Genomic DNA, 16,054 nt, shown 5'->3' with positions numbered 1-16,054 from the left:
CATAATGTAGCTTGTCTGAATCAAACGGAACAAGAAAAGTGCCTTGCATACAAAAGCCCCAATTCTGACAGCTAAACCCAAAAAGCAATTTGATCGAGCAAGTATTTTATTCATTACTACTTAATCGATGAAATTGACTTAACCATTCGATTCGCAGCATCTAATATAGTGAATCTAGAGCTTTGAATCGATTGTTTTGATCAACTACAATGAAAGAAATATCAAACCCTAATTTATTGTTGTCGACAGCTAAAAACAGAAAGTCTAAAGAACACTGTAGTAGCTAAAACGGGAAACCCTAACCTTTGAATTGGGCGTTTCCATTCTGGGGAATTGCAGGCGAATTACACAATGAAGCAATGTTGCCGACTTCTTCCCCAGCACTCTGATATGTCGCCTGAGCTCCGACGATGCGACGTTCGGTCCGCCAAATGTCATTTGTGTTTCCAAATGAAGTTTCAAAAAAGTCAACAAAGTCCCTAGCTTTTAGTACAAAAATGCCAAGGTCCTTGATCTTCTGACGATGTGCAGAATCATCCCTGACAAACACAAATGTTGAATCTTCCTAATCCTTTCTTACATTGCTTCCAGCCAACTCTGTCTTTGCTTCTTTTACCTCTGAAACCTTCAACTCATTTAGAAATGCTTATAAGAAGGCTTTGATTCCCACCTTAATCATTTTGTTCATTGGAGAGCTCGATTTCTTCATCTGCAAGTATGCTCTCTTCTTCTTCTTTTGAAATTTCTTTTGTTCCAAGCAAACCAAAACTTTCAATGAATTGTTGGAATCCAAGCTCAGCTAAACAACCTCTTTCAACAACTCCTTCTTTGTTTAGTTGAGACTGCATTCCAATTAGCTTCACAAGAAAATCAAATCTTCATTTCTAATGTGACTTAGTGAAAATATCTGCAAGTTGGAAGTTTGCTTGCAATACACCTTTCTGATTTCCTTCCTCTCAATCAGCTATCTCACCAAATGGTACTTGATGTTCACATGCTTTGTCTTAAAGTGATCACCTGGATTTTCAGCCATAAAAATTGCAGAACTGGAAATTACAATAGATAGGGACACAGAATTCTTTCAACTCTCCAATATCTATCAGAATCTTCTTGATCCATATAGCTTGCTTAGCTGCTAGGTTGATTGTAATGTATTCTGCTTCTATAATTGATTGTTCTATAGTCTTCTGACTTTTTGAGCTCCAAGAAAAGATTCCTGAGCCAAAGCTACTATAATAGCCACTTCTACTCCTGCATCTTTCCTCATTTCCATAACTGGCATCACAGAACATCAACAATTCTCCCTTTCCACCATTTTCATACCACAAGCCATAATCACAGCTACGTTTCACAAATCTCAAGATTCTTCTAACATAACTAGCATGCTCCTTAGATGGATTAGAGCTACTAGCAAGCATATTAACTGTGCAAGCTAAATCAGGCCTAGATGCACACAGATACATCAAAGAGCCTATAATGCTCCTATAGAGTATATAATCAAATTTCTCACCAAGCTTTGTTGGTTGCAATTTTAGTTGAACCTCTATTGGTGTAGAGATCACATTGCAATTCTCCATTTGAAATTTCTTTAGCATGTCTTGAGCATATTTCTTCTGGTGAACAAAAAATCCATCTTGTCTTTGCTTTATCTCAAGGCCAAGGAAATATTTCATCAATCCAAGGTCTGTCATCTTGATCTTCTGACGATGTGCAGAATCGTCCCAATCCTTTCTTGCATTGTTTCCACCCAACTCTATCTTTGCTTCTTTCACCTTAGAAACCTTCAACTCATTCAGAAATGCTTCCAAGAAGGCTTTGATTCCCACCTTGATCATTTTGTTCATGGGAGAGCTCGGTTTCTTCATCTGCAAGTATGCTCTCTTCTTCTTCTTTTGAAGTTTCTTCTGTTCCAAGCAAACAAGACCTTCAATGAATTGTTGGAATGCAGGCTCAGCTAAACAATCTCTTTCAACGGTTTTGAGGCAAGAAAGGAGGCTAGGTCAAGGATAAATGAGAGAGAGATAAGAGCATGGAAGGGTTCGGAATTTGGGGTTCTCGAGAGGTTTACCGAAACGAAAGAAGAGGAATCATTAGTAGGATTTGGTAGTAGGCCAATTGAGGTTGAGGCGGGTAAATTCAATGCATAATGAGAAGGGTCACCTGACACAGAGAAGGGATCGATAACATTTCCAGGAGGAATATCAGGTTCAGGTATAAAACAGCCCTTATCAGAATTCTCAAGGGAGGCCGAGACCTGACTAGTGGATTTATGAAGTCTTTTCGGTTTGGAGACCCTGGAAAGTTAGGGATACTCCCAGTGGTCGTTTTACTTGGTTTCGTCTATCTCATGTCCCGCTTCATATCTGGTGCCGTGATTTTTTTATTTGGATAGGAAGCCGTTTTGGAGAATTTGTTTGCATGAGTGCTGAGACTGAAGAAAATCAAGATTAGATGTCGCTAAATCCTTGTTAATGTTTCAAGCAATGCTAATATCAAGGAGGTTGTCACTGTTCAAGTTGGGGCTTAATCTTCGATATTGGTATTTCTGAGGATCTCTATCAAGATTTTATTCTTGATGTTAATAGGATCATCTCTCGACAAGATTCTTCTTATTCTTCGTAAGCCAACCCCTTGCCCAAGGGCCCTGCCCCCTCAATCTCGAAAGATTTTCCTAGAAATATATATGTTGCCGAGTAGAACTCTCATATGGATTATCTCTTCCTGCCCCCTAAAGCGAACATGTAACAAATGAAACCGGAGCTTGGAAGCTAATAATCGAAAGGGAGGTGCAGATAATGGCGTTAAGAAAATATGGGTGGTTCGATCAATAAAAGAGACAAAGTGAATTTCCAATTCCTTGCAAGCCATACACGCTCATGAATGCATGTAATGGTAGTCAATTTCGATATATATGTTTGGTGCGAGCATGAAATACCAGATTAGCAATGCAAAATGTGGCATGATTGTTGTAACACTACAAAAAAGAGAGTTAAAGAAATAGGATCCTGCAATTCAACTAAGAGATGCTGAAGCCAGACATCAATGACATAATAATTATTATGTTCCTTCTAGAATCTATAAAAACACTAACCACCAATGACCATTCCATTTAGACTGCGTCGCTTCCCCTTAGTTCACGTTCCCTGTTATAATCAGTCATAATCACAGACCGTCTTTCAACAGCCTTACACTTCCAACACTTCCGATACCATGGGACAATCTTGTAAATACTTGACACTAACATACTGCAAAAAATTAAACGAACACGAAAAAAAATGAATTTGAAAATTCAGAAAAGCTATTGAATTCTGTTTACGAGATCATATCAACGAGAGGAAGTGGTGCACGTGGTCTGGATTTCATGATAGTCTTGTCATCGTGCTTGATCCATTCCAAGAGCTTCCATGGCTTCTGCCATTTCCATTTGAACTGGAGAAGCCATTGATGATGCATGGCTCCTTCTCCTCCATCTCCATAGTTTTCAACTTTGTCCGACAAATGATGATGCGATCTGTCTTTTCGTCAAGAGATGTCCACTTCGAACCATCCGAATGCAGAAAAAGCAAACAATCACCGGAAACTTAGTTAATTATACTAGCTTAGCTAGGCTAGTATATCATAAACCAAACAAATAAAAACCCTGAGAATATAGAGAGTGCCTTTCGATCATCATTTTTTTTATAAAGATTTTTTCCCACCATTTAATTTCTGTGTTAGTTTTACGTAGCAATTAAACATATTTTAATACAACATAGACATAACTTACTTTAAGTAAAACATAAAAATTAAATATGACCTATTTGACAGATCAAGACTTTCAACATAGAATAAAAAAAAGAACTTTTAACATTGACATATAATTATTATGAAGCAACGCTCATTGGTGAATGTACACGTGGTTTGAAAAGAAAACCAAAAGCAAGACAGATTTTTAAAAATAAAAATCAAAGGTTTCTACGAACAGAGGGGTGATGCTATTTGCACGAATGCAAATGCTAACCACACAAAAATGTATTGGCCTAACTTTATTTCCAACCCTTTATGTTAATTTATTTAATCTTTTTAGCCTATGTATAATCTTAACTGTGAAACATGTCCCCAGTTATTGATTAAACCATGTTCACTATTTGACTGCTTCCTTCTCTAACTCGGTTAGTACCCCTGTTTCATTTTTTATTTTTAGTTTCTCTTTGCAAGACAAATTACTATTGAAATTGGTGTTGTCTGCTTCCAATTGTTTTCTCTTGTTGTCAAATGGTAGTGTTTTGACTATCCGAAGGAATCTCACTCCGCCTGTCTCTAATCCTTCAACGATTTCTTCAAGCTGACGGCAATTGAAGGATCCTCTGCTATAGAAACAGAGGACCAAACCGTTGTGTTTTGGTTAAGCTTCCTTCAAGCCAATTAAAGCAATCAAGAGAAGTATTTTCTCTATGGGCGAATAAAGGTCCGATACAATATATATGTCGAGTTTGCTTATTTAATTATCACTTTCCCTCTGAAAGTGCTATCACCTGACCTAATTTGAGCTCTTTGAAATTAATTACGATCTCTATCCGACAATGGAAAACTCGCACAAAATCCTAAGAAATCGTGATAAGCCTGATTGGTCCGATCGAGGAGCGGCTATGGGACATGAGTCGCTTTTAGCGGCGGGCCGGCTGCCGGAAATTGAATCACAATGGAGGTGAAATCTTCATAGCTATATGATCAATGAACTGGAGATCGATGGTCGTAAATTGGAGGAACGCCGAGAAACCTCCGGCACTAAAAGTGTAGAGGCAGTGGCTAGGAATGCATTTGAGTTGTTGGAAGAAATCAAGTGTGTAAAAATGAAAAATAAAAAACAAAACAGGGATGTATTTAACAACTAAAATTATATAAGGGTTAAAAATATGAAATTAATAAAGCACCACCCCGAACATATGCTAATTAGCGCACATTTCTATCCCTTAATTATCTTTCTAAAGATGTATTCCAATGCAGATGTTATTTCATTATATATTATTTAAAAGGATGCAATTTTATTACCGAATAGCTAGAAATGCATTCTCACACCAAGAAAATGATTTTTCAAAGAAATATTTTAACTATTTGTGACCCTTTTGCATAAATGTCACAAACAACTTCTTCACCATCATATCACCACCATCGTCAAAAAAAAAAGATCACTTTTGGCCTTTGAAACATAAAACTAAAAAACCAAAGAAAAAATTACAACAGTATCTAATGGAGCAATCACTCCTTTTTTATATATATATATATAAAGTAGGGGGACAATTTTATTAAATTAAAATGGCTGAGCAAAATTATGCCAATTTATCGATAATTTTCGGATGAAACTCACCCATCCCTCTATACTAGGACAAAATCGTTGGTATTTTCGATAAACATCCTTCGTGACTGTATTAGTAAGGTGAAGTACAAAAGTTATTTATAGTGAAAAATGACTGGAACAAGCACCCAAAGTCGAATAAAAATTAATTCGTAGGCAAAGAAATTAAACATAAAAGAATAAACGGCCCAAAGTGAAGATCTTCATCTTCGCTTCCTCTTATTTGACCATAGTTGTATATAAGTCGGAGAAGCTATTAAATTTTGACCTGTGTAAGTGAAGTCTTTGTTGGCCCCTTTGTACAATCACAAGCCCCAATGCATGATAACAAGGATCATATCGTCCCATCTAGGATTTACATCCTCAAAAACCATCAAGTTTCGTTCACGGCATAAAGTTAACATGAAATCTTTATACGCTTTACCCAAATCAGTCACCTGCCACTGGATCAAAAAATCAGCAAAGGTTTGAGGCACACAAATTGAGACTCCCCTCCAATTTAGAATTGTTGACCAAACCTTTCAAGAGAACCGGCAATGCAAAAACAAATGGTGGACTAATTCACCAAAATTCGAAAGAAAAAGGGCAAAGCATATCTTCGGCAGAGATAATATTCAGCTGAATTAATTTATTCCTCATTGGCAATCTCTCTTGAACAGCCTGCCAAAGAAAAAACATGAACCTCAGGCGGAATCTTAGCTTTCCATTCTACTTCTAGAATGCCCGAATGATTATTATGGCCAAGATCAGAAATAAGGTGAGTTTTCAATTTCGTTAAGTAAGATTCCATCGAGCCTCCCCATCTTTTTTTTTGAATATTCATCCTTTCTATGCTGATGTAATGCCACCCCATCAACAAAGACTAATAATTTCAAAAGAGCTCCCACTTCAGATCTAAAAAGGTTTCGACGCCAACGAAGATCCCAATCCCAAACATAATCGTCCCAAAAACCCATTAAAGAGATCTTTGCATACTGATTAATAGAAACATCAAACAAAGATTTGAATTCCTCCTTCAAAGTACGAGTTCCAATCCACAAATCCAACCAAAGCAGGAGTGTATTATTGTTATTATATATTCCCTCCGTATGCTAATTCATGCTTTTTTAGCTTTTCTTCATTCATTTAAAAACAGATAAATTTAGTCAATATTAATGAATATGTACATCTTTTTTGAATCTATCTAGAAAAATTAAAAAAGCATGTATTAGCAGACGGAGGGAGTATATAATATCTCTATCAAAATTAGAAAGAGATTATTTTTAAGATCAGTCCCATTTGATTTCTATACATAAATACAACAATGTTTGGAAATTAGTTTGACTTTCATTCAATTATTTGTAGGAAAAAAATGTAAACTTGTACACCAATAATATTTAAGCAAGTTTGATGGCAGTTTGGCATTGGCCTCCCACTTTGTTTCTCGACCGACTCTTTACACAAAGCATGAATAATTAGTTCTACTTTTGTGCCCATAAAAACTTCATAAATAGAATTTTATTGTGTGGAATATATCCCAAGATCTGTTTTTGATTAAACTTAATTTTTGGATGAAAAGTGTTTGGCTTGTAATTATAAACGGGAATTCTGATCAATATTCGAACCTTCAACCTCAAGGAACATTAAAGAAGGAGACGGATGCCTTAACCATTCGACCATGTCGTGGTTGGCTAATAATTCTTAACTTATTTACATGTCGTGGTTGGCTAATAATTTATTGTACCATAGATGAGAACTTGCATGCAAATTAGCACTTATATCTACAATGAAATTATAGCTTGCCCAACATAAAGTTAAAGAGAGTAACAATCATTCATGACTCACAAATGGCCATGTATCTCCCTCAAATGGCCATAAACAATCTTCACTAGAACCAAAGTTGTCAAGACAGATCCAGCACACATGTTTCCCGCATATATGCTCGATATGGTTATAGCCTTCACTCTTTTCGATCGTATAACCACACACCGGACATCATTTCACATGTTCCTTCCCTTTGCACCACTCTTTCAGGAACACATCTGGATCCTCCTTGAATTTCACATACTTGTCGCACGAAAGGTAAGGATGATACTCCACATGACACCTTATGCACGTCTCCCCATAACAAGCTCCACACGCAAACGGGTGGCTGTTGTCGGCTGCTCGCAATTGGGAGAAGGGCAGAATCAGCAAATCCCCCCGCTCATCGCAACAAATGACACCAGAGAAGTTTTGAAGAGTTCTTCCAACTTATCCTTCAACGGAGCTTTCAAATCATTGACAAGAATAGAAGCCCTACAACGCTCTCCCAGGAAAACTAGTAACAACAGAAGATCAACATGAGTCCATAATAAGATTTGATAAATTGATTAAACTTTTGGAATATTTATGTATAATATAAACTTAATTTAAACTTACTAAAAGAAAAAAAAATGGTTAAAAAAGGCAGGTTTAAAGGGCGATGTAAGAAATTGCCCTTTACTGGACATAAAAGGGCGTTTAATTTAGGTTTTAAGGCGGTTTACTTAAACACCTTTATAATTTGTTATCTTAAGGTGTTTTAACGTGCCTTTTATTTCTTCCGCCTTATTTCTGTTCTTTATAGGGCAGTTTTTAATCGCCTTATACCTGTAATTAATTTTTTTTTGACAATTATAGTGAGCGGGAATTGAATTGGAATGGGCATAATAAAATTACTTTTCATAAATAAAAAACATTTAATCGCCTCCCTCTCTCTCACAGTTTTCCAAACACAAAAAACTCACCAAATTACTTCCCCAGATAGCGATTTGATCTTCAAACTAGCTGATTCCAGAACAGAACTCGACATCTAATTAATCGTGCTTACAAGGTCAGTCTATCGATTTCTTTTATTTCTGAGGTTAATTTTTTTCACTTCAATGGAGACTTTTACTTCCATTGATTATCTCTGAATCCATTGAATCATCTTCTTGGCATCACTCTTCTCTCTCATTTCGATGGGTTTTCTTTCCTTTCTGATGATGGAGAGTGATGTTCGAATTGCATCAAATCGATTTATTTTTCCACAAACTAAAGCATACCCCTGTTTGTATAAGATTTATATTTCATCATATTGTTCTTCTGCCTAATCGATATTTTAGTCATTTGCAGAATGAGAAATATATCTTTTGTGGTTTGCAATGAATCATTTAAGGATCAATTCGAGGTGTAGAAGTGATTAATGTTGCTGTTGGATTATGAAATGGATTTCAAAAGACATTGTAATACTGAAACTTGTTTATGAGTAAAAGGTGTTTGTTAAAATGTTAGTATGAGCTTATGTCGAATTAGTTTAAGATTAGATGCTGATTTGGTTCAATACAGGTTAGGATGAAATTCACAAACTGTGTTGATTAACTTGCCGGTGAATAGAAACCTATTGTGTCTAGATAACAAAAGCTGAGATTTTTATTGAACCAAATCAGATTTATAGAAATAACATATATAGGACCACCAACACAATTATTGGCAATTAAGTTTCCCCTCCTTAAATAATAATCCAATAATAATTACGCATTCAATGGAGATGATCAAATATTACAACATTCAATTCCAGGTTGGTTGTTCTTGTCAATGGAGGTTAACTTTTTGCTTGATCATTCATTACAGCTTTATTATTAATAATCTAAGAGAGAATGGTTTTTCATTATCTATTTGTTTGGAAAAACAGGGCAACTGTTTGGTATGCAAAATGCAATAGAAGCAGATATGAGAATAGAGGTACGAATCAAGCTTTTTACATATTGGATGATTACAGTACCTTTCTTTGAGATATTGTTTCGAACCAACACATGATCATATGCTCAAATTTAGTCAAGATCTATGTAACTGAATTTAGTTTTGATCATGATTCTTATATTAATTTTTTCTTAAAGAAATCATTTTCTGATTATGTGATCAAGGATCTTCATAAGAATATCCAGACTCTTTATTTTTTTGTCAAGTATTGATATGTTACACATTATGGTTTTGCCTATTTATGTTTTTCTATCTATATTATCGGCATGGGTTACTATTTGGAATTCTGCTAATTAACCCCTTAGTTTCAATCGTAAGGTTTTGGTGCTGTTGTAATTTCATTCGAGTAACAACCTGAACAATTTTGTCTCCCAACCAGGTTCGTCGATCTTCCCTCCCCATATACATTAACTTATGAAATTTTATCATAAGTTGTTTATTTTTTAAGTTACTGAATACTAAAATTGAGGTTTGATGTTAATATAGTATCTCATGCCACATTAGTTTTCAGAGAAGAAGTTCTATATGAAACTAAACATGAAGGATTGTCTCAAGAGAGTATTATCTCATACAACACATGAGTGTAAAGTATTTTTTTAATTAAGATAAAAATATGCAAAAAATTATATACTATCATATTTGTGGCTTTTTTGCTTCTTAATTCGTCCTTGTTTGAATTGGTTTCAGAATTTATGAATGTTCCAGCTCAAGAAAGGTCTCCATTTCTTCCTACTCAACAAAGATCTCAAGAAGGGTCCCCATTTCTTCATACTCAACAAAATCTGATAGAAGAGTTTCACTTGACGAAAGTAACAACGCTTAGGTCAATACATTGAAGGATAGTTCATCTTAACTTATTTTTTTTTATCTTGTTTTGCAGTAGGGTTGTTCGGCTAGAAAATCCTTCTGGTTTTTCATGTACTTGTGTGTAGACTTTGTACTTGTTTAGATTTTAGAATACTGAGAATGATGGATGATATAATGTGTTTTGTTAATTAATGAAGTCCTTATTCCATTTTTTGTTTTCTTAATGAATCAATGTGGATCAATTTGTTTGGCTTTTATTCCTTTTGAAATATTTGAATGGACAAAGGATTTGGGTAACTAGAATAGATTAGTGGTTCTGGAAAATCTGATGTATGTCAGAAATGGGAAATAATTGGTTATTCTGTGCAATGCAAATGAAACGAACGACACATATTGAAGTAAAAATATTAGAGCGTTTTAAAACTGCCTTAAAATAACTAAGGCAGTGTATATTAACCGCCATATAAATATAAGGGCAGCTTTTTTTTAAAGCGCCGTTAAAAATAATGGCGCTTTTTATAAACCGCCTTTTTTCCTTAAGGTTACGATATTATACGGCGGTTATTAAACCGCCCTAAAAACCCTTAAAGGAGTTTGCAAAGCGCCCTTAAACCCTTTTTTTGTCGCCCTTTTCTTCCCCTTTTTTTGTAGTGACTCCCTCACCACTCAATTATCCGGAGGAGACTAGACCTTGAAGTTCTCTGCTTTGAATCACCTAACCATGATCCCCGGAACAAATTCTTCAAACAAAAATCAATCAAATTATTTTCATTACAAAAATTAATTGCATGTGGTAAGCATTGAAGGTATAAAATTAAATGAAAAATAATACTGAATTGAGATGAAACATGTGATTTATTATTCATATCTGGTAAATTGTCAATTTGATTTGAAATGATGTAATGCATGAAACACAACTCATATTTTCATCTCTTTCGATATATCCCATGACTTGTAGCTAACTGCGATTTTTAATTTTTAATATTCAAGAATGCTCACCCATAATTTGGGGAGAGAATATTTGTCTGGTGGCTTTAGGCTATGGATTCAAGACTTGATTTATAGATGACATAACTTAGAGAGAGAAAGTGAGTGTGAAGAAAAATTAGGACGGCTACTAGGGTTGGATTGATAGTCTTGGAATTTCATTAATGGAGTATTTACACCTTTGATAGCAATAGGAATCTTTAAATGTATGTAATTTGTCAATGTTGTCTCTATTATATTAGTTTAATCTAAAGATTTTATAAGGAGCAAGATTTATAATTTGGAAAATACTTGGATGCTCCCCCTTGCATGCTCCTCCAATTAAAACTCACCATTTAAGTATTCATTTTTCCTTTTTAAGGTATAATAATAATAATTATTATATCATATGTATCATATTTTGACCGAAAAAGTCACTAACGGAACAGCTAAGTATTGTCAATATAATTTAAATATTCAAAAAAAATTATAACAAAAATAGAATATATATATATGTATTTAGATTTTGAGTCCACCACTTCAATTGTGTGTTAGTTTTATGTATCTATTAAATACATTTTAATACAACATAAACAATTGTCACAATAATGACTTTTTTGAGTTTATTCATTATAAGACTTTTGGCCCATTAGTGCTACATTTGGGCTTAACCCATTATTAATCTATATAAACAATTACTCTGTTTGTAATAGTTAACAAATATAATACAAACAACATTTCCTTCTACTATATTCCTCTCCTCTCTCAATCCTTCCCCTCTTTCTCTAATCTTCAGTCTTCTTCGATCACTCATGTTACGGTCACGTTTGTGACAATTAGTATCAGAGTAATTCTGCTGCACTTTATCTAAAAAACAAAAAGAGTAAGAAGATGGATGAAAGCATTCGAGAGTGTGCTAGAGAGTTTGAAGAATATGGTGAAAAAATCAAAAAAAATGATTGAATCAGCTCAAGCAATTATGCTAGCATTTTTTACTCAGCTTACCTTGTTAATACAACAAAAGATGAGCATGAATCAGGCCAGTTTCGACAGATCTATTGCTTCACCAACGATCTGAGCTGAAATCGAGCAGCCAGTTAGTGCTGCGACTGATTTGAGCTCGTCAGATCCCCTTGGTCCTCCATCAGCGTGTGATCTAGCTACAAATCTACTTCCCGAGCATTTGAGCACTCAACTAGCAATTCTTGCATCAACACCAATGAAGCAATACTCAAATCTATGCATTCCAGTGGCAAACAAGATTGAACAGGTGTTGGAAGTCATGATTCATTTGCCAAACATAGCAGGTTACAATCAAGTGGAGATTAACTCAAGCACTGAAGATCTAATTGCTTGTTATGATTTCATAAACTCTAATCTAGTAGATGCAAATGAAAAATATGCTGATCAAGGATGGGATCTAGAGAAGAGCAAAATAGAACCACTTGATGAAGTAAATGAAGATACAATGTTCGATAAAATGATTGACATAGATCCTACTTCATGGAAAGGGATGAACCGAGACTATGTTCTAGTGAATGAAGGGTGTGAGCTTAGTGTGGTGAAAGATCTGGTTGTTGATGAACTTCCTATGCTACCGATTAGTCCATACTTTCAAGAACCTAAGGCTTCGATTGAATTGATGCAAAAAGAGTCGCATCCAAGAAATAAAGTAACGGAAAAGCTTAAAGGTAAATCGCTGACTTTACTAAATGTAATGGCTGCTAAAGAAATTGCGTGGGATCCCGACTTGTACAAATTGCCTGATTATATTTATATGAGTAACATTAGTTGCAATGAAGAAATGCTAAATGACTATATGCATACTACTATGGTGTTGTTTTGTGGGGATGAAGTAGACGTTGGTTCAGGAGGTAATGGAAAGGAAATGATTGCCTATAATGTAAGATTTTCGAGGCTTAAATCTGTTAAAGCTAAAATGAAAGAATAATCTATCATTTTTGTTATAATGGCATACTAAAATTACTGGTTGTAGTTTTAATGGAATGGAATGAATCATTGGTGTTCAAAACCAATAGCGATGATTGGAGAGCCATAAAGAATTGGGATCCTGGAGTTAAATGGAATATGTGTTGTGAAATGAAAAATGTGTTGTACATGAAATTACTATGATGATTTTTCAGTAGCTATTAATTGCCTAGAGTCATTGCATCTTATCGACACTTGAGGGCAAGTGTTTTGAGAGAATGAAAGAGTGATTCTAGGATATGGGTGGTTTTGTGGACTCTTAAGTTGGCTAATCAAGGGAATGTGTTGATTCTGCTCTTATATACTACACCAGAGAAACTACAAAGAGTGATATGGGGCAAGGGAAAGATAGTTAAGAATCCTAAGTGTGGCATGCTGGTAACACGGGTTAGTGAAACTCTAATGACAGAAAAGAAAGAAGCAGTGAATGTTTGCAAGATCAAGAGCTGGGTTTTCTTAACACTCTACTGGCAAATTGAAAAGGCAATGATAATGATGACTATCGGAAGCAAAATCAAGTTAGTGTTACAAGTCTCTCAGCCACATGGTCCTAATAATTCATCTACCCAAAATTACACAGAAGGAAAGAATGCTAAGAGAAATAAGGTACCAAACAGAGAGTGGCTCATTCTGTAGGATGAATACAGTCTGACAAATGCCACTGAGGACGAGGAGACCTCCATCGTTGCAAATTTCATTCCCATGTTACAACCAAGAGCATAAGTTCAGATACAAACGAAATGGTTGATTATTTTGCTGAGGTTAAGTTACGAAATCATCTACCAAAAAGGACGCTTGGAACTTGGTTATCAATCCCTTTTTTGGATTGAATTAACAAATACTCAGTACCAATCAAATGGTAGTAAGAAAGAGGAGAAAGAGAAGATCTTTACTTCATCTTGGTGGGATGCAGAACCAGATCGTATCGATTCGTCCAAGTATCGTCTGCTGGCAAAGAAATCGTCACTACTCGAGCTCATCCCATCGCCGAATTTCTCAGTTTGGCCAAATGGAAAGCCGGAGCTCAGTTCATCGTATTCTCCAGCCCCTTCGACAAAGATCACACTTTTCCACTCTTCTCCTCATCGGGGCTTAGAAAGTCTCCGCTTTTTCCATCGATGATAAACCTAGCTAAAAATTTGAGCGGTGGCGCCGAAAATCCCCAATATCGTCACGCAATCCCTAATTTCGTTGTTTATGCTTGAGGACAAGCATCTTTCCTTCGTAGGAGGGCATATTTGAAACCCTTTGCAATGGTAGTAGCTCAACAATATACATTTTCTATAGTAAGATTGCAAAATCTATTGCATTTAAAATATTAATCGTCCCTGAATTTGAGACAAATAAACTATATTTTTATAAATTAATAATAGTAAATTTAATAATAATTAGAGAAGTTTCTTTCTCTCCCCTAAAACTCTCTCAACTCACAAAAAACCCTACTAACCTGCCGCACACCCTTCCCGCCCCTTCTTCTCTTCTCTTCCAATCAACAATATTAAGTTATTTCGGCTGGCTGTTGGCAACTTCTACTCATTTTACATTGAATCCTCACCCTCTAGGTCTCATGTGCCTTTTCCTTACCTCCTCTCCGAGGAATTTCGACTGTAGATCCGGCGATTGGGCGGCTTCCAGCGGGGTTTGGTGTTGGGTTTTCTCCGAACTCTTTGTACGAACCAGAGATATCAGTAAAGTCTATTCCCTGCCATGTTCGATGTCTTTCCCTATTTTCAACGTGCGTGGTCGGTTCTGGTATGGTGGTTGGTGGTGTTTGGGCGACAGCCGAAAATTAGGGGCTATATCATCTCCTTTTGGTCTTTTGTACAAACGGGAAGTCTATTTAGGCCGATCCCTTAATTTTTCCGACAACTGGTGGTTGAGTTTCGGTCAATCAGGTTGTTTGTAGGCCGTGAGGTGTTTTGCCTTTGGTTTATGTTATTTATTTTGCTCAGTCTAGTATATCTCTGTGTATTGACAGATTTAACCCGCTCCTCAGATGACGACAATTGTGTCCTTGGTATAGGATTTAAGTGGTTTTCTGTCATTATTTCTCTAGTTAGATATTATGGACTGTTTAGCATTATGGTTAATTTTAATTTGCAGATTAGTGTTGGTCCACTTGTTGGTTGTCTCCCATTCGATTTGGGTTTTCTCGTATCGCATGGGAGTTACCTCCTTTGGACGCAACTTTCCCTTTCAAAGATTCGACTTCTATGGAGCTGTGGATCGTCAATGTTTTTATTTTTACACGACAACTTCATTGTATATTATTATCTTTGTTTAGGCTTAGCTCTAACTTGTATCGAGTTGTAACCTCTTATACTTTTTTATCAAAATATCTATGAAATTACAACTTTTAATTAAAAAAAAATTGTAAATTTATATGATTAAATAATACATCTCTTTTTTAGAAGTAATATATAGTTTTTATTTACCACTACGTACTATTATAAGAAAATGCGGCAATGCCAAAAAGATTCTTACAAAATGTAGGAAAAGGAAAGAGTTAGGTACCGGTACTAATTAACATTGATTTCAGTAATGAAAAAGGAAAAAAATAAAAATCATATGACTTAAAATTATTCTCTCCGTCTAAAAATAGATGTCGTTTAGAAATGACGGGACATCTGTTTGAATAGAGACAAAAATATTTTTAATACATTTGATTAGTTATATCATGCCACATTGATCAAAATATGATGTATTGTGAGACGGAAGTATAGTAATAAATACTTTTATTAGATATTTTTTCTTTTTTTTACAGCTTTGTTTTTGATCAAATTCAATGCATATTGATGGAAAATCAATGGAGATTTCTACTACTCCTACAGCTGTTGTCAATATGATATACATGTTGACAATTTTAGGCCGTGACGGTGCAATTCCGGTTCACAAATGTGATTTCAAGTGTTCGAATGAGCAAATTCTCGGCACATGCACCGATGCAAGCTAACCTGAATAACTCATATCTGCGATAAGAACTGTGACCAGAGGATTCTGTGTGACAAATCATTCTTCTCTTTGCCGAGTCAGTGGACAAATCTTCCCATTGAGGATCAGGCAGTCCGTGGAATTAGGAGGAAGGTTGATTCTGATTCCGATAGCTGCGTTTTCAAGCCGAGGAGTGATTCACAAATCCAGCCTTCTCCAATCGAAAGATCCTTCGCTGCCGTCAGTCCTATATTAGGCCAAGTTGGAGATAGCATGGAGATATGA

General features: G+C 35.5%; 1 protein-coding gene across 1 annotated transcript; it reads left to right on the top strand.

Annotated features, from left to right (window-relative positions):
* Window positions 1-15,623: 15,623 nt before the first annotated feature.
* On the top strand, window positions 15,624-16,054 carry LOC139883797 (uncharacterized). The gene is made up of 2 exons (XM_071867926.1): window positions 15,624-15,725; window positions 15,830-16,054. The coding sequence occupies exons 1-2, from the start codon at window positions 15,624-15,626 to the stop codon at window positions 16,052-16,054; spliced, it is 327 nt and encodes a 108-aa protein (XP_071724027.1).

The sequence above is a fragment of the Rutidosis leptorrhynchoides genome, unplaced genomic scaffold (assembly GCF_046630445.1).
Source record: "Rutidosis leptorrhynchoides isolate AG116_Rl617_1_P2 unplaced genomic scaffold, CSIRO_AGI_Rlap_v1 contig453, whole genome shotgun sequence".
Classification (NCBI taxonomy): domain Eukaryota; kingdom Viridiplantae; phylum Streptophyta; class Magnoliopsida; order Asterales; family Asteraceae; genus Rutidosis; species Rutidosis leptorrhynchoides.
The sequence above is the reverse complement of the archived record's forward strand: the minus strand, read 5'-3'. Positions and strand labels throughout refer to the sequence as shown.

Bases quoted from the DNA above. Each gene is read 5' to 3' on its own strand.
- LOC139883797 (XM_071867926.1), top strand. From the start codon at position 15,624: ATGCATATTGATGGAAAATCAATGGAGATTTCTACTACTCCTACAGCT. The intron at 15,726-15,829 runs GTTCACAAATGT...AACTGTGACCAG, and splicing joins GCCGTGACGGTGCAATTCCG to AGGATTCTGTGTGACAAATC.